The sequence below is a fragment of the Quercus robur genome, chromosome 11, assembly GCF_932294415.1.
Source record: "Quercus robur chromosome 11, dhQueRobu3.1, whole genome shotgun sequence".
NCBI lineage: Eukaryota > Viridiplantae > Streptophyta > Magnoliopsida > Fagales > Fagaceae > Quercus > Quercus robur.
In genome coordinates this window covers 30,429,710-30,453,654 of record NC_065544.1, presented here as the reverse complement: position 1 = coordinate 30,453,654, position 23,945 = coordinate 30,429,710, and the positions used below count along the sequence as shown (strand labels likewise).

General features: G+C 35.0%; 1 protein-coding gene across 2 annotated transcripts in view; it reads right to left on the bottom strand.

Annotated features, from left to right (window-relative positions):
• LOC126707363 (pre-mRNA-processing protein 40A-like) overlaps positions 1-21,542 on the bottom strand; it is a 31,130-nt gene extending 9,588 nt beyond the window's left edge. The window contains exons 1-22 of one of the 2 annotated variants that reach the window (XM_050406968.1): positions 21,407-21,542; positions 18,387-18,455; positions 17,891-17,959; positions 17,454-17,792; positions 17,169-17,366; positions 16,953-17,029; positions 13,621-13,690; positions 9,359-9,411; positions 9,198-9,255; positions 8,739-9,094; positions 8,577-8,649; positions 8,381-8,503; positions 8,221-8,289; positions 8,073-8,150; positions 7,764-7,850; positions 7,631-7,665; positions 7,392-7,497; positions 1,909-1,989; positions 1,680-1,772; positions 1,557-1,610; positions 1,333-1,449; positions 1,089-1,187 (exon numbers count right to left, since the gene is read on the bottom strand). In XM_050406968.1, the coding sequence (XP_050262925.1) occupies positions 1,089-1,187; positions 1,333-1,449; positions 1,557-1,610; positions 1,680-1,772; positions 1,909-1,989; positions 7,392-7,497; positions 7,631-7,665; positions 7,764-7,850; positions 8,073-8,150; positions 8,221-8,289; positions 8,381-8,503; positions 8,577-8,649; positions 8,739-9,094; positions 9,198-9,255; positions 9,359-9,411; positions 13,621-13,690; positions 16,953-17,029; positions 17,169-17,366; positions 17,454-17,792; positions 17,891-17,959; positions 18,387-18,419 (2,268 nt within the window). In that variant the 5' untranslated portion in view covers positions 18,420-18,455; positions 21,407-21,542. The remainder of the gene's footprint in view (positions 1-1,088; positions 1,188-1,332; positions 1,450-1,556; positions 1,611-1,679; positions 1,773-1,908; positions 1,990-7,391; positions 7,498-7,630; positions 7,666-7,763; positions 7,851-8,072; positions 8,151-8,220; positions 8,290-8,380; positions 8,504-8,576; positions 8,650-8,738; positions 9,095-9,197; positions 9,256-9,358; positions 9,412-13,620; positions 13,691-16,952; positions 17,030-17,168; positions 17,367-17,453; positions 17,793-17,890; positions 17,960-18,386; positions 18,456-21,406) is intronic. The other variant, XM_050406969.1, reaches the window with a different exon arrangement.
• Positions 21,543-23,945: the final 2,403 nt, after the last annotated feature.

Genomic DNA, 23,945 nt, shown 5'->3' with positions numbered 1-23,945 from the left:
AACTTATGGATGGGAAGAGTATATAATGTGGCAAGTTCTTGTTCTATTTTTTACAATAAGTAAAACATTGTATTTATCATCAGTGTACTTAATTATGTTTTCTTGTATAGACTTTGTGTACTTGATTTGAGTTTCTTTTTAAAAAAGGTTATTTACTTAAAAATAAATAAATAAAAAGATAAAACGGCTTGCATATGGCACTGAAACTCCTGAAATTATGAACAGAAAATTTACAAGCAAAACATCGTATTTATCATCAGTGAACTTGATTATGTTTTTTCTCATATACACCCATGTACTTAATTTCAGTTTTTTTAATAAATTTATTTACATATAAAAAAAAAAGAAAAAAGAAAAAAAAAATAGAAAATGTTTTGCATATGGCACTGAAAATCCTAAAATTATGAATAAAAAATTTAATGATATGTGACCAAAAAATGAGTTTAACTAAAATGAGAACATTAAGATGGATAAGTGGAAATACATAGAAAAAGAGGATTTGAATTTTTTTTTTTTTTTTTTTTTTTTTAAATTCACTTAGAGAAAAACAAAAAATGTTTTGCATATGGCACTGAAAATCCTGAAATTATGTATAAAAAATTTAATGATATGTGACTATAAAATGAGTTCAACTAAAATGAAAATGTTGAAGATAGATAAGTCAAAATACATAGAAGAAGAGGATTTGAAATAAGAAAATTCTCTTAGAAATAGGGAATGAAAGAGAGTTGATTCAAGTTAAGGGAATGAAAAATATCGAGGAACACCAAAAATAACAATAATTTTAGTAGGAAAAATAAGGACAAGTCAATTAAGGAAGTAATAAAAAGTATGATTTCGGATAGAATAGAATGGCAGAAGAGAATGCACGTGGCCAACTGCAAAAATCTTGTGACAAAGGCTTGTTGTGAAAATAAAAATCAAAGTTACATATTTACAAGACAAAAAAACATGCAAACTAAAGCCCATTAACTAAGTTGCATAAACGAATTCAAAGGACAAATGGCTTTAAGATCTTGGAATAATCTTCTTGAACATTGATTGAAAAGCTGAAATCTACAAGAACTACAAAGACAAAGTTTAGTTACTTGTTTCTCTAGCTCCTCAAGAACATCTTGAAACAGCTCTTTCGGAGTTGACCCAGAAGTGTTTGATGAAACCGCCACATACGTAGGTATATCTTTAACCTAGAGAGGGAGAAAAGACATTAGACAACACATGGTGCAGCAAGATACAATCCACATAACAACTAAACTATAACTTACCAGGACCCACATATGTTGTGCTGACATAAAATAAAAAAATAAAAGTAAAAAATACTTGGCTGCTGACCTTCGTGCTATAATCACGCCAGTGGGTTTTGGCTGTAAGAGTGCCTGCAGCTATATGCTCTTCCATCAATTTACGGAACTCATCACGGTTTTTACGCTCCACCTTTCTCAATTCTTCCTATTTTGAACAAATTAAGATCAGCACATTACACAAAATAAATACAAGAAAAAGGGGGAGAAATGTGGGTTCAAACACTAGCACAAAAAGGCCAAACATTAGAGAACCTTCTCTATCTTCCTCCTCTCCTCCTCTTCCCTCTCTAAATCACGTATATATTCCTGGGACAAAAGAACAAAATTAAATTGAAAACCCAATAGAAAACTCCAAAGCTACAGGTACAAAATTACCAGAAAAATGTCCAAGCGATCAATTTTTTCAAGACGTGCACATCTTTCATCTGCCTCTAAGCGGTCTTGAAGTTTTCTCCATTGGCTGTCTGCCTGAAGCAAAAAGGTAATGCACAAGTATAATTTTAATAGCCAAAGATAAACAGCAAGAAAGATATATATACATGCATACATACATGCATATATATATATATAGAGAGAGAGAGAGAGAACATTGCCTAAAGAGTACCTTAATAAAGTCACAAGATTGCAAGAATTCCCTGTATTCCATTTTATTACGCTTGCGTTCCTCCTCTACCCTTGCTCGTTCCTAAAATGCAAATTATAAAAACTAAAAGCATAGATGTTTGAAATCCAAAACCTTCAATATCTTTAAATATTGGTATCAGGCTAAGGCCTCCAACCAAAGAACAATATGTAATGGACACAGATAAGTTGTTATCTCATGCTAATCATTACAATCATGTAAAACCAAGTAAAAATAACTACTATTACTATTAGCATAAGTTTTCAACATATTGATTAGATCTAAATATCAGAAAACTCCCAATTGACAAAGCATGATGCAAAAACTTTCAGTGAGTATATCATCATTGGAACTTATCCAAAAAATAGAGTATATTTCCGTTGGCATGCAACAATTCACTCAAGGAGTCAAATTTTTTTATAAACAAAAAATTGAAAATATTGTAAGGGATAGGTGGTGCAACCCTGGACAACCAAATGTATATGAAGCATAAATGAGAAGAGGTACTCATGGGTGTGGGATGTGGAAGAGCATTAGAGAAGGAGCAGAGAAGTTCTTTGGACAGGTAGTGTATAATGTGGGGGAGGGTCACCATATTAGTTTCTGGCATATGGTTTCTGGCATGATCCTTGGTGTGGGAGCAATCCTTTAAAGAACCTTTTTCCTAATCTGTTTACCCGTTCTCGATCTAAAGTGGCTTGGATTTCTGACCTCATTGTATCTGCCTCAGACGAGGGAAGTAGAAGCTGAAATTTTCATTTCCGTCGAGCTCCAAAGGATTGAGCTCAAGGATTGGGAGCAGGAAAATGTTTGTTCTTTCATTTTCTGTATTCAAATATGCTGAGGGGTGAGGGGGATGATACTTTGACTTGGAAGTTGACTAAGAAGGGGGTGTTTGATGTGCGTTCCTTCTATAAGTTGCTGTCTGGTTCCTACAATGAAGTTTTTCCTTGGGAGTGTATTTGGTGCGCAAAGGTGCCTAAACAGGTGTCTTTCTTCTTATGGACAGCAGCTAGGGATGGGATACTCACTATCGATATTCTAGTTAAGAGATATCAGTTTTTGGTTAACAAGTGTTGTTTGTGTTATTGTGATGGGGAAACTGTGGATCATCTTCTTCTCCACTGTAAGTTTTCTCATGCATTTTGCAATTTTCGAGGTTTTTGGGATCCATTGGGTAATGCCAAAGACAGTTAGCCCTCTCCACTTTGCTTGGAGAAACTGGTTTGGAAAGCATCTGTCAACCATATGGAATAGGTCCCAGCATGTTTAATGTGGCTGGTTTGGACAGAACGTAATACACGCTTCTTTGAAGACAAGGAGAGAACCTTAGATCTTTTAAAAGCTCCTCTTCGGTACTTTGTTTCAGTGGGCGCATGTTTGGGGTTTTACAAATCATATTTCCATTTCTGATTTCTTACCCTCTATCAGAATGTTTACCTATCAAAAAAAAATAAATGAGAAGAAAAGACTGGCAATCCAAAATATTCCAAGGTCAGACTTGCAACAAATAGTGAATTTTGTGTTCAATTGCTTTTTGGTTCTGATTACTAGATTTGCAGAACTTGGAGAGCTTAATCAATAATTCAATGCCACCAAGGTACAAATGCCATTTTAATATTTTGAGATTTTTATTTTGTGTTTGGCTGGGAATAGGATTCAATTTGAATGTGAACTTTTCTTACTCAAAATTCTTGAATTTGGATTGTAATGAATTAGGGGTCTATTAATTTCAAATTCAATTTCTCTATGTATTGGTTAAATAAGAAATCGATATTGAATTTAGGCCCCCAATTTGCAATTTTATGCTTAGAGTTTCTTTAAATTTTTGTGTAATATTGGTTATTAATTATGACCAACTATACAGATAATTTCTTTTTAAAAAAAGAATTCTGACAATTTTTCACATTAGTTGGAGGGTGAGAGGAGGAGCAAATTGTCCACAAATGGAAACTAAGTTAAGAGATATGCTTTAATGATAATAATAATCATCATCTTGTTTGTGGCCTTATTTTGTAATTCATATGGACTCTGATTATGTAGCAGTATTTTGGATGAATCTCAAAACCTTGTGAATTCAGAATGAACCAAGACAAATGCACCAAGATGAGGATGACATATTAAACAGGTTGATTTAGACCAATGACCATATATGGAAAAATGTTGAACACATAAAGGCACTCAATTCAATTAAAAAGTTGAAACTTGCCAATGAGCTCTACCTCAATTGGCAGCTCCTACCCTTATAAATGCTAGGTGGAGAGTGTGGTCGTGCATTCAAGACCCATTGGGTGTGTCTGTGACTTACCAATAAAAAAAGGTTGGAAACTTCAACTTCTTTTTCCCCTTCAGCCATTTTCTATTTTCTTTCTTAATTTTATTTGACAAGTGAGATTGATTTATTAAACAATATGTAGTGGTTGAATCATTATATTTTTTTGATAAGTAAAAATCATACAAGACAAAGAACTGAATAAGGGAGTGGCTCCCGGTTTTCTAGCCCACCTGATGGTCAAAGCAATTACAACATAAATAATTATTTAATACTATAAATAAATTTTAAAAATAGATTTATATGGCTTTCTATTTTATTTAGGGAAGTCCTAAATTTATTTACAAAGATACCTCCTGATTTTGAGCCTAGAAGAGAGATTTACAAAGACTTACTTTTTTTAATAATCTTTTAATTTGCTGCTCAAAAACAAAAGGTAAAGGGAAAGAGTTACTCAAAAAAAAAAAAAAAAAAAAAAAAGACAAAAAGTATTTATACTTTCCATAAATACTACAATCCAAGAATTTCAAACATGAATGTATGGGCTAACTTTTTTGTAGACCTAACAATTCTTTAGTTCAATGTGGGCTAGTTTTGGTGTGGGCTTAACATTCTTTAGTTTAATATTGGGCTAGCTTTTATGTGTGCCTAAAATATTACCTCACTTTTTTTCTTTTTTGGACAAATTGAAAATTTTAAAAAATAAGAAAAGGGGAGTCAGGAAAACTGGTCAAACCGAAACCAGTTTTCTCCTTTAAGGAAAGCAAACCTATGTGGAAACCACCCCCCCCCCCCTTTTTTTTTTCTTATAAGTCAAAAAGCCATGTAGAACCCCTCACTACATAATAGTTAGAACAGATGTCATATTTTTTTACTCCAAGGGTCACAAATAGATCTGACTTGCATCCGCCCCTTGTCCCGATGGAATTTTAGGGTCTATTTGGATAGAACTTATTTTGCTGAAACTGAAAACTGAAAACACTGTAGCAAAATAATTTTTAAATGTGTGAATAGTGCTGTGGGACCCATTTTTAATGAAAAAGTTGATAAAAAGTGGAGTTTGTGGGACCCGTGAACAGTGCACAAGTGCAGTGTTCACAGAAAAACAGGTCAAACATTGCAGCTGAAAAAAAAAAAAAAAAAAAAAAAAAAAAAAAAAAAAAAAAAAAAAAAAAAAAAAACGGAGGAAACGCAGACACAGCATAAGTGCTATCCAAATGAGCACTTAGAATACAATAGCTCAAAGAAATCCACAAACTCAACTCCCAATCTTGCAGCAATCTACTAGATGAAGGTTCCAACTTTGCCCTCCATTCAAATGAGACGCAACTAAGGCATTCTCATCTACTGCAATACAACACTAGAAACACATCCTTAAGACTAGAGTTGCCACACCAAGTATCATGCCAAGATCTCACTTTCACTGGTGGGAGGTTAGCCCAACTGCTTATGATATCTTTCCAACAAGCCGCATGTGAATAGGAAAGTTGGAACATCTTGCCAGTTGGAAGAAGCTATCTCTTTCAAATGGTGGGAGGATCACATTCATCAAGAGGAAGAAGCTCCAAAGAGATTTTCTATTGGTGGAATGAAAGATGCCAAGAAATTTCATAGGGTTTGTTTGTGATGGTTTATTTTATTGGCTTATTTTGCTTTATAAAAAAAAAAAATTAGGTAAAAGTTCAACCGTACTTAGTAAAGAAGAGGCTTTAAAAAGTTCTATATAAGCTGGATTATAAGTTTATCCTAGCACACACTTAGTGGATTGGGGGATGGTATGCTCTTTGAAGAACAGAGGATTGGAGATTCGCAACCCAAGCATTTTTAATCAAGCACTAATTGGTTGGAGATTTGGGGTTGAGCAAGAACATTTATGGCAACGGGTTATTTTTCAACTTCAGCTATAAAAGGAGCTGATTGTGAGTGCATGGATTTTTATTTATAGATAGAGTAGATGATTTGTTTTTTTCTTGAATAAGTAGATTCACTTCCCAGTGGTTTTTTTAGTAGCTCCAGGGGCATTAGGCATGGAGATCCCTTATCACCACTATTGTTTGTTATAGTGATGGAGGCCTTGAGCAAGCTGCTGAACAGGGCAGTGGAGCGGCAGTATACTGAGGGCTTTTGGTGGCAAGTAGTTAATCGCAAGTACGGTTGCAATTGGGGTGTGTAATGCTCAAAGGAGGTTAGAAGAGGTATGGAGTTTGTTTATGGAAGTATATTAGATCCGGTTGGGATCTTTTTCTAGGTTTAATTCATTTTCTGTCGGGAAAAGGACCGGTGTTCGTTTTTGGCTACATTCATGGTGTGGACACAAGGTTCTAAAGGATGTATTTCCAATTTTGTATAGTATAGCATAGGATAAGGGGCTACTGGATTAATTGAGTTGGAGAGATGGTTCTATGGTTTGGGATTACTTTTAAATGTCTATTAAATGATAGGAAGTTGGAAGCAATGATCACGTTCATGGACCTTCTCTACTCAACCAGAATCAACAAGGATGTTGAAGATCAAGTGTGTTAGCAACCTACTATGGAGAGCTTGCTGTTGGAGGAATCACTTATTTTCCCTAGAAGAATATTTGGAGGGTCAAAGCTCCGCTTAAGGTTGCCCTTATTACATGGAGTGCTGCATTGGGTAACATTCTTATAATTGATAACCTATGTCACCACAAGGTTTGTATGATTGAGTGGTGTTACATGCATAAGAAGGTTAGGGATACAGTTGACCATCTGTTCATCCATTGTAAGTATGCATGTGAGTTGAATTCCTAGTTATCTGTTTGTTTGGAGTTCAATGGGTTATGCCGCATAGAGTTCTTTTAAGTGTTGGCTTGTTGGAAGGGGAGATTTCCTAGATGGTGCATTGGTGTAGAGCTTTCGAAGGTATTGAGAAGCCTCCAGTGGATCTTAACTATTGTTTGTGTGTTTTGCATGAGTGGATGGTTGTTTCAAATCATTCACAATCTTCTTTGCTTGATTTCAATTATAGTTTTTCTTTTTCTTGACAATGTGGCTTTCGTAACATATTTCTTGTGTACTAAGGGGCCCTTTTTTCTTAATTAAAATCTTATCATTCATTAAAAAAAATATTTTAAAAAATAGGGACAAAATAGGGATGGGAACATAAAACTCAATTACACAAATGCATATCCAAAAAGCAAATGAGAGCAATAGAGGAAACCGAACTTTACCTTGATTTTGAGCTCCTCCAAGTAGCTTTCAAACAAATCCTTGCGATCCCTATCTCGTTCAACAGCTTTAAAACGTTCATCATTCTCGAACATACTCACTACTTTGCTGAATGATTGTTCGAAAATCCCCATAACAAAGAAAAACAATAATGAAACTTACAATGATATATGAAAATTTTAACATAGGTCTTATTTAAGAAGAAAAATTTTAATTTGATGCCATTTAGAGAAACACAGACCTCCATCTTGTGGATGATGTTAGCTCTGTAGACTCCTGTCAAAAAGTCAGTGGAAAATCAGAAAAGGAAAAGAATAAGAATTACATTATTTGAATATGGTGGAAGAAATTTCCAGAAGCAGCAGACAACATACTTCTAACATTTGTTTAAATTCTTCCCGTGCTTTTTTCAGTTTAATGCGCCTTTCCTCAGCTTCCTGTTTTTTCCTTTGACTTAAGAACTGAAACAAAACAATCGATTCTAAGATAAGAAATAAAAGGAAAAAAGGACTTGTACTTTTTTGATAAGTGAAAACAGGAGTTGTACTTAATGAATAAGCTAGATAATACTTTATTCCAGAAGTATCAAATTTATGAATGTATGCCAGCACACAGCCAGAACCAGACAAAACTATTGACATATTAAATACTTAAGTTAAAAATACGTCCTCACAATGATTTACCTCGTTGAAAACTTGCTTCCGCTCTCCAAGTGTCTTCAAAGCTCCATACCTTCTGTCATTAATTATTACTCTCATGGCCTGATATTTAAGTAAGATGTCAGGCACTAAAATATATAGCAAAAACAGAAGACAATATTGACAAAAGTACCCGATCCCAGGTCCACTCAGACCCAACATTAGCTGACTCCAAAAGTGCTTTGAATGCATTTTTAGCCTCCTAAAAAGAAAAGGCCAGTGACAATTACTAGTCAATGTCCAGAAAGGCAACAATAAAAAAAGACTTGAATGCAGTGAGTTCTATATCATACCAGTTTATTGGCATAAATTAAGGGTTCTGGATCAACTGGTTTTGCTTCCAATGCAATGTCATGCATTTTTTCCCCTGTTTCATCTTTCTTAACTTCCTCCAAGGAGTTAACCGCATCAACTCCCTACAAAAACTTACTGTCTTTGAGAATATACATAACCACAACTAAAAATTTTTATTAATTAAAAAAGGCATACCTCTGCAGCTTTTACAGGAACTCCATCTACAGAACTAAGAATATCTTGAGATGAAAGTTCGTTGACCTCATTCCTATAAAACTCAAGCATAGAAGTAAATACAAGTACATGCCATTTGCAATTTACAATCAGAACACTCAAAATTAGTTAGATTGACCATACATTGAGTCCTGAGTGGTAAAGGCCACGGTGACAGAGGCTTCAGCACTTTCTGGAACAGCAGTTGATGGAGTAACAACATTTGGAAGTGTCTGCACTCCATCTGCATTTTCATCCATAGAAGAAGGTATAACAGTTGAAGCAGAGGACCCAGAAACCAACATAGGTTCACCAGCAGGGGCATCAGGTCTCACTGAAACTGGGCTTGAAGCAATTCCTTGAGCAGCAGAAGATGCAGTATCTCGACCAGATGGTGCTTCAACCACAGCGGGAGGAATACAAGCTGAGGCAGGAGGATTTACAGATGTTTCCAGCTGTGTTCCCACAACAGACAACTTTTCAACTTGCTCACGAGCCAACTTGAAGCAAAGTATATGCTCAGTATGATGAAGAAGAGAAAATAACAAGAGGGAAAAAATCAAAAACAGGTATGAAGATAAATTTGTTGATAAGGGAGAAAACCTTCAGCTCCTCAGGGATAGACCATTTGGATTCCTTGGTAACCTTGTTGTAGTAGTACCTGCAACAAAATCACAAAAACGGGAAATAAGTCACCAATGACTTCAGAGGTTGCAAAGCTAATAAAGGAATGGCTTCAAGGAATCAAATATTAGATCACACACTTCCTTCCATCAGGACTTGTATATTCCTTCCAGTTAGTTGATGCATCAGCCCTCTGTCACAGTAGTAAAAAATAAATAAATACTGTAGCCCATAAAAATTTCCCAATTAAGAAATCTTGGAAATGAATAGCTTATTCCAGATGATAATGGTAACTTAACCAGACTTTAGTAAGGAAAAAAGACTGAAACAATAATAACATAAACAGAAGGGGAAAAAGAGGGAGGGTGGTTTTAATTTAACTATAACTAAAGGTGCTTTTTAATTTGTGATCAATTTTTTTCCACCTTTAAAAAGAAAAGGAGAGAACTTTCAAGCAAGTAGAAGCCCACCAGTAAGAGGTTTTGGAACCTTTTCAAGAGATGACACTCTCTCACGCCAAAGGTCTGGGCAAGGTTATAGTTGCTCTCTGGCATTTGAACACGTTATTTTTAAGTTTATATAATAAAAATTGTAAAGGATATCCATACCCCTTCAGAAAAGACATGTACTGGAAGGCCCCTCATTTGACAATGAAGAAATGTTAAAAGTTTTTTTATTGACGAGTTACACATGCACCCAATGGGTCTTGAACTCATGACCTCACCCTCCACCTAGTACTTGCAAGCAAGAGGAGGTGCCTGTTAAGCTAGAGATTATTGGAGAAAATAACGCTAAATTTTACTTTTCTTGGGTTCCTTTTTGACTTCTTGATGAAATTATTCCAACAATTTGGATTCAATTGGATTAAGAATATGACACTTCCATATATTCATTAAGGAAAAAATAAAATAAACTCCCCTATTAAAAATTTGGGAATGGTGTGATTTGAAGGTTCAAAAATTGAAGGTGTTGCAGATAGCAAATACTACCAATTCACTATAAATCTTATTTAACCATTATGCTCTCTATTAAGGAAAAAAAATTTTACTAGATCACTAGGAATGATGCAGTTTCAAGTCATCTCGTACTAGCTAACACCCTCAGCCCCCTAGCATTAGCACTCAATCCTTACCTACATTGGATATGACCAATCCATCTCAGCCAATGTTCTGTCATCGCATCCTCATCTCACCATCCTATCTGGCATACTATTTCAACACAACAGAAACTGGGCTATGTGACACTTTGGATGCAGACAACAGGAAGACCAGTACATGTACCCACACTCAACACTCATATCCAAGCCCATGCCACATAGACATTACAATCAACTTTCATTTCTTATTCTGCACGCATTCATCCTGACAATACTGGCATTATAAGAATAATGCACATCCTATCATGTAAACATAGGAAACCACAACTTTAATGAGTCAAGAAGTGCAAAACTATAGATCTCAAATAATAAACATCAAGAAATATAATATAAGGATTGTTTTCTTGTTTAATCAAATCAACACAACAACAACAAAGCCTTAGTCCCAATTTTTTTTGGGGTAGACTATGGATTCTCAACAAATTACTTATGGTTAGTCACATGTATTCTTTTCATCCATTCTATTCTATCTGAAGCCATATTCTCTGTCACTTATTTAATTGACATGTAATTTATCAAATTTTTTTTTTTTATAAGTAATAAGTTTTATTGATATAAAAAAAGGGACACTCTAGTACACAAGGAGTGTACAAGGGGTCAACAAAAATTACAAGAATCAAGAAAATCAAGAGAGGTAGAGAATGATTGGTTTCGCAAAGTAGCCAACCAACCTAATAAAGCTCTAAAAAAAATAGCTTGAGGTCTGGTATGAATCTCTCATTACCTTCAAAACACCTACTATTTCTTTCCCTCCAAAGACACCACATTAAGTAATGGGGAATAATTAACCATATATGACCATTCCTATGATGACCAAGTCTGCCTTGCCAGCAAGCTAGGAGCCCCATAACAGACTACAGCATAACCCAGCTTACTCCAAATAAACCCAAAACCATAAACCACAAATCCATAGCAACTGGACAGTGAAGAAATAGATGGTTAACTGATTCACCGTTACACTTGCACATATAACACCAATCCAATATCCAAACCTTCCTTTTACGTATATTGTCAATCATCAAGCATTTCCCTAAAGTAGCAGTCCAAACAAAGAACGCCACTCAAGAAGGGATCTTCTGCTTCCAAATACTTTTCCATGGAAAACAATAATCATTAGAGCCCACTAGAAGACTATAATAATTGTTAACCATGAATCCTTTACTTCTATCTGGTTTCCAACATATCTTATCCTCACCAAACCCCCTTACTATAGCTCCATGTATGGTATCCATGAAGCTCAACACAGCCTCTAATTCCCGAGCATGAACACCCCTAAAGAAACTTACATCCCAAAAAAGAACTCCATTAGTGGACTTCATAAGCTTCGCCACACTTGCCTCCTTATCTTGGAAAAACCTAAACAATTCAGGATAGGTGACTGGAAGAGATGTCTCCCCACACCAACAGTCTTGCCAAAACCTCACCGTTGACCCATCACCAATATCATACAAAATATGACGTGAAAAAGAAGGTCATCCCCTACTAATATTTTTCCACAAACCAACACCATATGGACCATAAAAAAAAAATTTGGTACACCAGCGGACACATCCATATTTCACCTCTATCACTCGCCTCCAAAGAGCATCCCTTTCAATCCCAAATCTCCATAGCCACTTCCCAAGCAAAGCTTCATTAAAAAGTGTAACCTTCCTTATCCCCAAGCTACTTGAAGAAGGAGTACAAACAGTAGCCCATCTAACCAAGTGAAATTTGGGCTCATCACCTAGCCCACCCCATAAGAAATTCCATTGAAGTTTCTCAATACGGTTAGCCACAGCAGCAGGTATAGGAAATAAGGATCAAAAGCACTGTAATTTATCAAATTAAATGAGTAATAAAATTATATAATGGGAGCCTACATGCTGTACATTGACATTCAAACACTTGGTCTAAAAAAAAAATTAAGCCTAAAACAAATAAAGAAAAAATGATGTGTACGCTCAAGAATAATGCACATCCTCCTATCAAAAAAAAGAATAATGCACATCCTATCATGAAAACAGGGCAAGAGACAATCTATTACCATTTATTTATGAATCAACAAAACCTCAACCAAATAAAATTATAACAATCAAGGAAGTAATACAAATGATGGAATTTACTAACATTCAAGCTATATAGTAGGTAGAGAAAGGAGCAAAGACCCACAGCATATCCTACCTCTCAAAAGAGTAGCACAGCATGTACCTGTAACCATCTTTAAAACTACGGAAGTCACACAGCATATATATGGATAATAAACGAGTGAAATAGAAACAACTTTCCAAAGGAATTGAAAACACCATAACTTTATAGGTCTAAAGGAAAATTTATACCAAAACCAGAAAACTGTCATGATATCTCAGCAATTCTTACCAAGAGAGAATACCTTGGAGTACATCAAATGGTAGACGAATAAGGTCAAAGATTTAGTACATGGCAACACACTAGTAGAGAAACAATATCAAGCATGGAATCAACAATGAAGGTTGTATTCAAAGATATTGTGACTAGACTATGCAATACATCAGCAGAGAAATTATGTGAACAGTTTCATTTAATTCCAAAAAATACCCCATAGAGTAATTATTTCCCATGCAATATCAAAATTGGGAGTGGGTGCAAAAGAGAGATGAGAACCCGTGTTTTCCAATAAAAATACAAAAGTGAACTAAATAATCATTTCATTTACAACCTCAAACAAAAAATGGAAGGACAAAAAAATCAAAAAAAACAAAAGGCAAGAGATATACATTCCTTCTGTTCTCAACAGAGAGGTAGTGGGAGTAAATCACAATGAAAAGCTTCTGACCAATTCATAAGACACAGCTTCCAGCCATAATTAAGAGTCAGAGGAACAAATTAATATGGACAGAGAATTCTTCCACAACTTCATCCAAAAGAGAGCTAAAAAGCTATTATCTAACAGTAGCAAGCACCTATTGGATGCAATCGCCCTTGCACTAAGTCCAAAAAGTTCAAGATTGATGCATGTCTGCTTGACAGGAAAATCATTCCATATGAACAACTGGAAGTATCTTTTCACTAGACCACTGAAAAAATGTTTATGGAATAACAAGCAATGCAAAAAAATAATAATAATAATTGTAAAACAAGAAATTTGCTAACGCAGAACCAAGTTAGACATGTAAATCACAGGAGAGATATGTATACCAGCACACATATCCACCATACATTTTAATACTATTCAATAGAATAACTAACATGTCATATATTTGAAGAAGTGGAGAAGGCAAGACTCACCTCAATTGGCGTCATCAATTCTAAAGGCTTCTCCCAACTAGATTGCCTTGTCCTCTTGTTAAAATAGTATCTGAATGATTAATGTGGAAAAGAATAGTCAGAATTTGTAACAAATAACAAATTAAACCAATTATGGAATATAAATAATGACTGAAAAACGATTGCAATAAGCACAATATTGTGGTACTCTATAGACAAAGGGAGAATATTGTAGCACCTCTATGCAAGGATACAGTTCCAATTCCCCACCCCACCCACCCCCCCCCCCCCCCAAAAAAAAAAAAAAGCAGAGGGTGCCAAGATGGACTAACAATGATCACGCAACCATAGCTTGGTTAGAGAAACAATATCCTCTTAGGAAGCCTAAGGTTAAGGTAAAGCCCAAGAATAAGTTTCTATGGTAGTTAATTAGGCTTTTGTATTTTTATTTTATGTTTTATTTGGTTATTCTCAAGTCGAGTATTTTAATAATTTTGTAATTGTTAGGTATGGACCATAATTGTGGGCTTTGGGTTTCATTGTATAAATTTGCAAGTCTTATTTACTTTATGGGTCTGTATATGTGGCCTTCGGATCAATTCAATAAGGGTTTGGTTTACTAGTCAAACTTATTTGGTTCGCTACTAAAAGTATGAGTTTTATTTGTATTAGGAGTAGTGAAGATTTAGGGTTTATATAAGTGTGTTATTTCACTAAAACGAAGGGGAATTGATCGATAAAATTTTCAATGTTTTGAGTACTGAGGCACATCGTCCTTATTGCTCTCTCTCTTCCCCCCCCCCCCCCCTCTCTCTCTCTCTGTTCATTCTATTTGATATTTTATCCCTGGTACTTTTCATGTGCACTATTCACATGTACTGTTCATAGATTGTGGACATTCATTTTTTTATTTCTTCTAACCTCTTAACTCTTTGCAACCCAAAATCAAATTGTTTCTCTTCCCTAAAGAACCATAGTTATTGTTTTTTTTTTATATATAAAAACCATAGTCATTGTTGAACCCCAACCCTTCTTTTTTCAAAAGTTGTAAACCCTGGATCCACAAATCAAACTAGACCTTTAGTCCGCCACAAGCACATGCAAACCTTTAACCCTAGATTCTACACTTGATCTCATCAGATATATATACATTTAAAGTGTTTGAATTACTCAAAGACAAACTTCACCCTATGTCTTAGTGTAATAAAATTCAGATATTGCAATCTCAACAACCCTTGGGATTGGTTGTCAGCTGGGTCATAATACTCCACAGGATAATAGTCTTTAGCCAAAAAAAGCATTCCTCAACTGAAAGCAAGTAATAATATTTAAGTAGAAGATACTTCATTTTATTTATTTTAGGTAAGAATAATTTTATTGAAATAAGACTACCTCATGAAAAAAGGCACAAAGTAGCCTAAAGAATTATCGGAAAAACTAACTACATATGAACGACTCTATTAAAAATTAGATAGATTACTGTCTGGGAGACCTAAAGAAAAAAACAACTCATAAAGAGAACTAATGAAGGGTGCTAGCAATTGAGTTGGCATGCACTCCACATTTTTAAAAGTAAGTCAATGGAACAAAATTCTAGATATCTGAAAAATGATTAGGTGCCCCATTCCACCACCCACATAATTAATCAAGAACCTTCTCTGGTAATACCCTCTAAATCCCAAACGTCCAAAATACAAAACTCCCCAACTCAAAAGCCACGCTACAATGTATTAAGAGGTGGTCCACAGTCTCACCGCTACAAAGGCACATACAACATGAGAACTCACCATTGAACAACCCCCTATTAAGTAGGTTCTCACAAGTAAGAATTTTCCCCCAAGCCATTGTGCACACAAAAAAGGAAACTCTCTGAGAAGCCTTAACCCTCCATGTGGCTTTCCAAGGGAAATGCATAGGGGATGGCGAGGTCTCATAAAAAGATCACACAGTGAACCGCACTATTCTTTAGCGTCCATCTCATCCAATCTTCTCCCTCCCTAATGGGGAACATGAGAATCTAACAAATGGAGGAATGAAGCCACCCCACCAATCTCCCAATCATTAAAACTTCTCATGAAGCCCAGACCCCAACTCCTCCTTTCCCCCTCCTCCTGTCTCTCCAACAACGATTCCACAAAAGCACCTTATCCACAGCAGTTTCAAACAGGACAAGAAACATCTTCAAAGGCTAATCCCTACACAATCATGTCAGAATTGAATTTGACTACCGAGGCCCGCATCAAGCCGAATGCACCGTAAAAAAACGAACTCCCCTCATTCTAACACTTCCACAACCCACAACCATGGGCATCTCGAACAGGTTCTGAATACCACCCACCCCACTCCTCCCCATACTTCACAGTAACTACCCACCTCCACAGTCAGTTTTCCTCCAACCCAAACCTCCATAACCACTTACCCAACAAAGATTGATTGAAAGTAGTAAGTTTCCAAATCCCCAACCCTCCACTAGCCAAGGGAGTACACATCTTATCCCATCCAACCAAATGATGTTTGAACTCTCCTAAACCACCCCATAGAAAATTCCTCTGTAACCTCTATTCTATTCACTACACTAGTGGGAATGGTGAATAAAGATGAATAATATCTAGGCAAGCTCGAAAGTGTGCTCTTCAATAGCGTCAACCTTCCCCCTTTTGATAAATAAAAAAAGTATCTTCCTTCATATTCACAATGATGAACACAAAGCATCTTAATATTACAAAAAAGCAAAAAGAGTTTTGGTCTAAAAAACTGAATTACAATGTGTAAAACACAAGCATGAGACCAATCAAACAAGGTACAAATCAACAAGGATTTCAATTGATCTAGAGTTCTCTCAATGTCCTTGACCGTACGGCTATTCCCTTCCTATCCACATCAAACATAACGGAGTAAGATTTCAAACATTCAAATAGTGTTTCCCAAACCAATTCCTCCATCCAAATAATATGTCAACTACTGTCTACAACATCACCCACTAAGCCAAAAACATCTTAAAAACTTCACTCCACAAACATCCAAAAACTTCCTCAACCTATGGTGAGCCTTTTTATTTTTTTTTATAATTAAAAAGAAGGGGCACAACTCAAGTACACAAGGAGTACAAGGTGTTTCAATGCAAAGATTTTTTTTTTTAGTTTTTATAATTCGATAGTTCGGGGAGGGGGATTTGAACCCTGGATGTCTCCTTCAGAAACACCAGAGATGCCAACCAATTGAACCACAAGGCTCTTGGCAATGATTTTTTAGATGTTTATTGACTTTATTCATTAAGGTTAAAAAAAAAATTCCCCTTTTTGTGGTGGGATTTGTCTGTCTTTACTGGTAATTAATTGATTAGAATCATATACCTTCTTCCATCAGCAGAAGTATGCTCTATCCAATCTGTCGAGGCCTCTCTAGTGGAGCTTGGCTGGACACTTGTTGCCTGAAAATTTTGATAAGTGTGTACATGTCAAGAATCCAGATAAATAGCATTTCAGACAGCAAAGAAGCATAAACAATTTGACCATGATGCTGAAGAACTCAGCAACTGTATTAAAAGGAGAAAAAGAAAGACACCTTACCGATGCAACAGAAGTGGGAACTGAAGGTTGTTCAACACTGTGCTGCAGAGATGTAACAGGGGCAGTGCTCTGGCTTTCAGATGATAAACTAAGTTGTCTCGAAGAAGAAATACTGGGTGGATGCATTTGAGATGTAGACTGATACTGGGTGGGTGCATTAAAATTTATATGTAGTTGACCATAAGAAGATGGTGCAAACTGCATAAATGTAATTATATAGATTCAAGGCCCAAAGAATTGGAATAAATTATGAAATTCAGAAATGAGAATACTTTGAAATCTTACAGTATATGACGGAGTGAGAGGTCTTTCTGGGCCACCTAATCCAGGTGAATAGTTATTGGGATTTTGAGCATTAAGCTGAGGAATTGGTTTTTCAGATGCAATGTGCATGTTTGGCTGAGCAACTGGCAATGGAATTGGCTGTGATGGCAGTGTAGCATGACCTGGCTGACCAGCTCTCGGGGGTAACTGCGGCATTGGCTGAGAGAATTGGGGTTGCAAAGTTTGATGAGGAGGCAATCCAACATTCATTAGCGGAACACCTCTGCCAACAGGATAAAAATGTTGAGAAGGCACAGGATTGAACTGCTGAGGTTGCTGTGCTGGAACCACCTGTCGGAACTGCAGCAAAAAAAAAAATTTATTTAAAAAGATTTTATTTTTATTCATGTTAATAATATATACAGGTGATACAAACTCAGCTAGAAAGGATGCATTACTTGAGAAGACATGGGTGGAACAAAACTTCGGGGAGGTTCCATCGAACCAATTATTGGAGGCTGAAGAGGCTTTGCCAACAAAAAGAAAAATTAATTAGCAAAAGAAAGAAAAAACCAATAGATCAATTTTATCAATAAAAACCCCATCTTTTGGTCACTATGGTAACAGATCCTAACTAAGAAAAGCTTCCATGCATGAGCTTATATCCCTTGAAACCAACCTTTTTTATATAAAAATAAATAATAAATAAAAAGTTGGCTTTCAAGGGATATAAGCTCATGAGCCTGGAAAACCAACCTTTTAAAACACATGAACCTGGAAACATAAATTTAAAAGGGAAGCCCAGTTGATGTTTCCTTCAGAGTTTAAGTTACTCTAAGGTATAAAAGCCTTATGGTATAAATGCTTTATATTGAAATAAAAGAAAATCCTCTCTAGAACTAACTGTTTCATAAGATATAAACACTATAAGAAACAGTTCTCTGGGCACACTACCTGTACACCTGAAAATCGAGGATTATTGGCCATTCAGCAAAGTCACAAGCCTCTAGAAAGCAAAAACAACTGCAGAACCAACAATCACCACAAACACCTTAGAATTGTCCAACATATAGCATGATAAGATTGAAGTTTCAAATTAGCATGTAGTGTAACACGAAAATGGAAAAATATGAATTTTGCCAAACATACATAATATGTGACTTAATGTAGTAAACTGATAAAGAGTTATGTTTTACTGCTTCATAATGTAAAATGCTGGGCAATAAGCCCATAAGAGAAAGGTAGTCAACATATTAATGTCAAGAAGAATGAGCAGCAATGAGGGAACATGGAATGAGAAACACAAGGCATGCATAGGAAGGTGGAGGTGGCATTAATCAATTATAGAATGACAAAAGGACATCTCAAATGGTTTGGCAATGTGTAATAAACACATCCAACATTACCAGCATGAGAGTCTGATTTGACTTAATGTACAGGAGTAAAAACAAATCATAGACCAAAATAGCTAGGACAATAGGGACAAAGAAGATGATGATAAAATATTTAACAGATGATATGGCTTAGGCAGGGCTGAGTCAATGTAGATGACCTCAGCTAGTTGAAGCAAGTTGATCCAAGATAATAAGTAAAATAATTACATAATTATTATTATTAAGTATAATAATAATTAAACATTAAAATAAATATATCAGTTTTTGGTGTTTCTCTTGTGTACAAGCTGTGCACAAGGGTTGCGCCCCTTTTGCGCTTTTCTCAATGAGATTACCTAAACTTAAAAAAATTGCTATAAATCCTACTACCAAAAGCCTTTAACAAAAGGAGGAAGAGAGCAAAAGTCAATCTTGCACTCACGAGATTTCCAAACAACTAACAAAAATTATTAAAAAGAAAAGAGTTGCCCTTACTTATCAAAAAAGAAAAGAGCTGCCCTTATATAAAGTATAGACATAATCCTGCCAATTCTTAGACACAATTAATTTCCCAAGTGATAGTGGTGGAATTCAAACAAATCTTAAGTATGAGTCCTAATCTTTAGAGTACATGGGCACAGAGAGAATATGGTTCAGTTGAACAAAGTCTCAAGACTCTCAGTCCATTGGAAGTTGAGGTATCATCTCTCCAAGCATCTTTCACCTCACTAAAAACCATAATTGTTTCCATAATTCATATTTTCTCATTCACAAATAACAATTTTTAAACAGACTAAAAAAAGTGTGGATGTATATTCATCATGTTCAGTCTTTATTACAAGAAAGTTCCAAATAAATTCCTCAAATCAAAATGAAATGTGGACAGGAAAACAAATTCTCATCAACTTAACACAGTTGACCAAAAAAAAAACTCATTAAACAAGAAAAACAAAAGTTGAAAAGCACGTCTGTTGATGATAAAGCTTGTGACTTGTAACAACGCTGCAACTCTTGGTATTCTGTGGCATCAAGAAGGGGATTAGAGAGAAATTTTGAGGATTTGAATTTTCCATTACTAAAGCTTAATACTTTAATGCCAAGGTCCTCAATTTGCAGGCTTCGAGGTTTTATGATGGCATGCATCTCAACTGTATGTATTTCATTTGCGGCCTAGCATAGTTTGGAGTGGACTAGATTGTTTAACACATACTTAAGATGTATTTTGTATTGACCCTAACTTCAAGCTCTCACTTCTCTATAAACATTTACCATTTTCTAAGAATCGCCACTTTTAAAAATATTCATAGAGGACGACATCACCAAATTTGTTGTCACTTGTTACAATTGCAATTCAATAACATCTTTCCTCTACTCGCCAGTTGATTAACCATTTAAATTTCGTCATAAGCAAACAAATAAGCAAAAGTAGGCCACTTTAGTTGGAACAAAGGTGCAGCAAAACCCACATGATAATCCCTTCCATGTTTCCACAACTACTCAGGAACACTATCAAGACTCAAACCACAAAAGACTCAAACCTCTAAAAGTGTAAATAATCAAGTGCACTGCATGCGATCACTTTATAACAAGAAAAAAAAAATGAATAAAATAATTTTAAAAACTTATTTTGAAATTTAATAAATATATTTTATTCAAAATTGAAACAAAAACGTGTTTGGTTAACCATTAACAAGAAAATGAAAGAAAATAAAAGAGGGAAAAAAATGAATCCTACAACAATCTTGATTTCTTGATAAAAAAATTGATTAAAGAAAACAAATTTGTACTATTAGTTTTAATCTTCAAAATATTTCTTCTCCTACTATTCATCTTAATTTCTCAGCAACCAATCAAAAAAATTTACCCTATCACATCAACAGCCAAGCTATGGTCCACCACCAATTTGAAATTCATCTTAATTTCTTACAGTGCATTCGGTTTGACATAGCCTCAGATTTTAGTAGCTAAACTTTTTCAAATTTCTCGTTAATCTAACAGAGCATCAATATATTACTTCTTTTACTTCAAATTTTCTCATCAACCTAACAAAGCATTAATATATGAACTGAACTACAAACAATATCAATTATGCCAACCCATTTCAAAAAAGATAAAATAAAAAGAATTGGGCTTAAATTAACAAAGCTTTAGAACTGTCACATAAACATTGAATTTTCAAATGGGTATCCCTCAAATTTTCTTAAAAGACTCTACAAGTACCAGAAACAATAATGTGATAATTTGTGATATCACACAAATTAAACTCACTTTGCCTCAAAAACAACCAAATACCCTAATTCCCAGAAATTCCAAATGAACAAAAACCTAGCCTGGTTGTAATTTTCTATGAAAGTTCATAACTTTATAACTAAAGATTCGAACATCACTCACATTCTTGAAAAAAAGCTCAATCAAAAGCCAAAAAATTTGCCAACCCAAGAGTACAAGAACCAATCCCAATTACACCCTTAAAGAAAATTTAAAGATATATTTATAAAATAAATGCATCAATGAGAGTAGAAATTGTTCTTGAAGAAGAGTGGAAAGCGAAACTCTTTGAGAAATATTTGAATTAAATAATGGAAGAGAAAGAGTTTGTACCAGTTCTTGTTCGTAGGGTACTTTGAAAGAGGCGCGTGTGTACTAGCAAGTGCACAAGGCTCGCGTTCTTCAAACTGAAGCAAAGGGAAAGTCCTTTATATATCAACCCTTTTAGTTTTAGACCGACCAATTTTTGTACTTGGGAAATTGCGGACTTCTTTTCTTTTGTCTTTTTAAATTACACCTTTTTTTATTTAATTTTGGGTCAATTTTTTTTTCCTAATTTGAGTACTAGTATTAAATTTTTACAATTTAGTCCATATAAAACTTTGAAAATGTTGCCAAGAGTTATATATCTTAACTAACATCGTTAAGTGTTTTCAACTTAAACAATTTGAATTACCACCGCAAACCCTTAGTACTATAGTTACTCTACAAGTATAAATACTTGTGGGATGTGAGGGATAAGGACTGGGGTTCAAGTCTCCAAGAGTGAGTTTCATACACATATACATTTAAATTTGGCTAGAGTAGAATTTCTATCTTATATAAAATTTTAAATAAAAAAAAAACAATTTGAATTCAAATCCCCTACCCACATTGCATATATCAAATTATAAATAATAATAAAAAAGATGAAAATAATGTAATTTCATCATTATATATGTATGCCCCTAACTCAATTACTAGTCTACTGAATGAGGCATGTTCAAAGATCAACCACCTTAACAATCTTCCACTCAAAGCAAGCTTTTTCAAATAGATGCTTTAAGGATCCATTCTGGCAATAATTCATACCTAAAAAAGTAGCAGAATATCCCTTAACTTCTAGACGGCCCACACAAGGGCGAAACAAGACTTCTCTATAGGAGTGTATCAAGTCTCATAATCATGCAATCTCTTGCTCGAGTAGTAAAGATACTTCCCACAGCATCCTTGAAAACAGAAAGGTAAAGGAGTAGGGATTTCCCAAGTTCTAGAAGCACTGGAATAGGTGGGTTAAGTAGATATTCTTTGATCGTGTCAAATTCTTTCTGACATTCCTTGTTTCATGTTTGAGGTTTATTCTTTCTTAACTATTTAAAGATGGATCCACAAGTAAAAGTAAGTTTGGTAATGAACCTACTAATTTATTGCAATCCCCCCAAGAATTCTCATATCTCTTTTTCATTTGTGAGTGGAGGCATGTTCAAAATGGCTTTAATCTTAGATGTGTCCATTTTTATCCCTCTGTCTCTTACCAAGAATCCCGACAACTTTACAACAATCACTTCAAATGTACACTTTTGGGGTTCAATCTAAGTTTGTATTTCTCGATCCTTCGACTTTACTATCATGTTGTCCATATACACTTTGACCTCATTGTGCATCATATTAAGTAACAAGTTTGTGGTCATCCTTTAGTAGGTAGTACCTACATTCTCCAACCCAAACAGTAAAACCATGTAATAGTAAATCCCTCACTCAATGGTAAAAGAGGTCTTAGCCAATTCTTGGGTGTCATCTTAATCTTATATTCAAAGAAAACATATATTCATCCATGAAAGACATCAATGCACTACTGACAGTGTTATCCACAAGAACATATATATGGGGGAAAAGGAAGTCATTCTTTGGCAAACTTTATTGAGACCTCGAAAGTTCATAAACATTCTTACTCACCCATCTTTTTTAGGAGTTGAAACGACATTGGCTATCCACTCAGCTTGGTGCACAGGCTTGATGAACCCAACTTTCAATTGCTTGGTTACTTCTTCCTTAATCTTAAAGAGCCATTAACTTCTCATGCACCTCAACTTTTGCTTTACCAGCACTATGTAGGGATGAGTGTATGATGAGTATCAACAAGCATTTAAGGATCCATTGCATGTTCGAGTTGGGCCTATTACTAAAGCAAGATCCAAGAAGATCAAAGAAGCACTTAATAGGCTGATTCAAGAGATTTGGGCTAATTCAAACGCAGGACATTCCAAGTTAGGCCCAAAGAAAGATGAAGGCGTACTAAATTTAATTCAAGCTATTGAGGGCTGATTTGGCTTAATTGGGCTTTATTTATGGTGTGAATTAATGGCTGATTGATTTTCCAACTCCATATCAGTCAATAGATATTTTTCCTATTTTGGAGCTTCTAATTTCGGACCAGATCTACCTTAATTTTAGGCTTTTATTATTTAGAACGTTTTTTAGCTATTTTCCTATTTTGGATTTGCTAATTTTAGACCAAATCAACTTTTATTTAGGGTTTTATTATTTAGTACGTTTTTAGATTTCCTATTTTCAGTTATGTCCTATAAATAGCATGCACTCATTGTAATAGAGGAGTATTATTGAATAAAAATCAGAAAAAAAAAGGTGTGGCTTTACTCTTCTTTTGGTTCTTCAAGAACTGTGAACTTATCAGGGATTCTTCCTTGTGGCGTTCAAACTTTATACCTTTGGTTCGTGATTCAATTATAATCATTGGGTCAAGGTGTTACACTTATACCTTTGGTTCGCGTTTCGATTATAAATGTTGGGTCAGGGTTTCTATCAAAAATATGAATTTTAGTTTTCTTGGGCAAGTATTCCAATATTTTTGTTGGGTATCAAACCGTGTCGA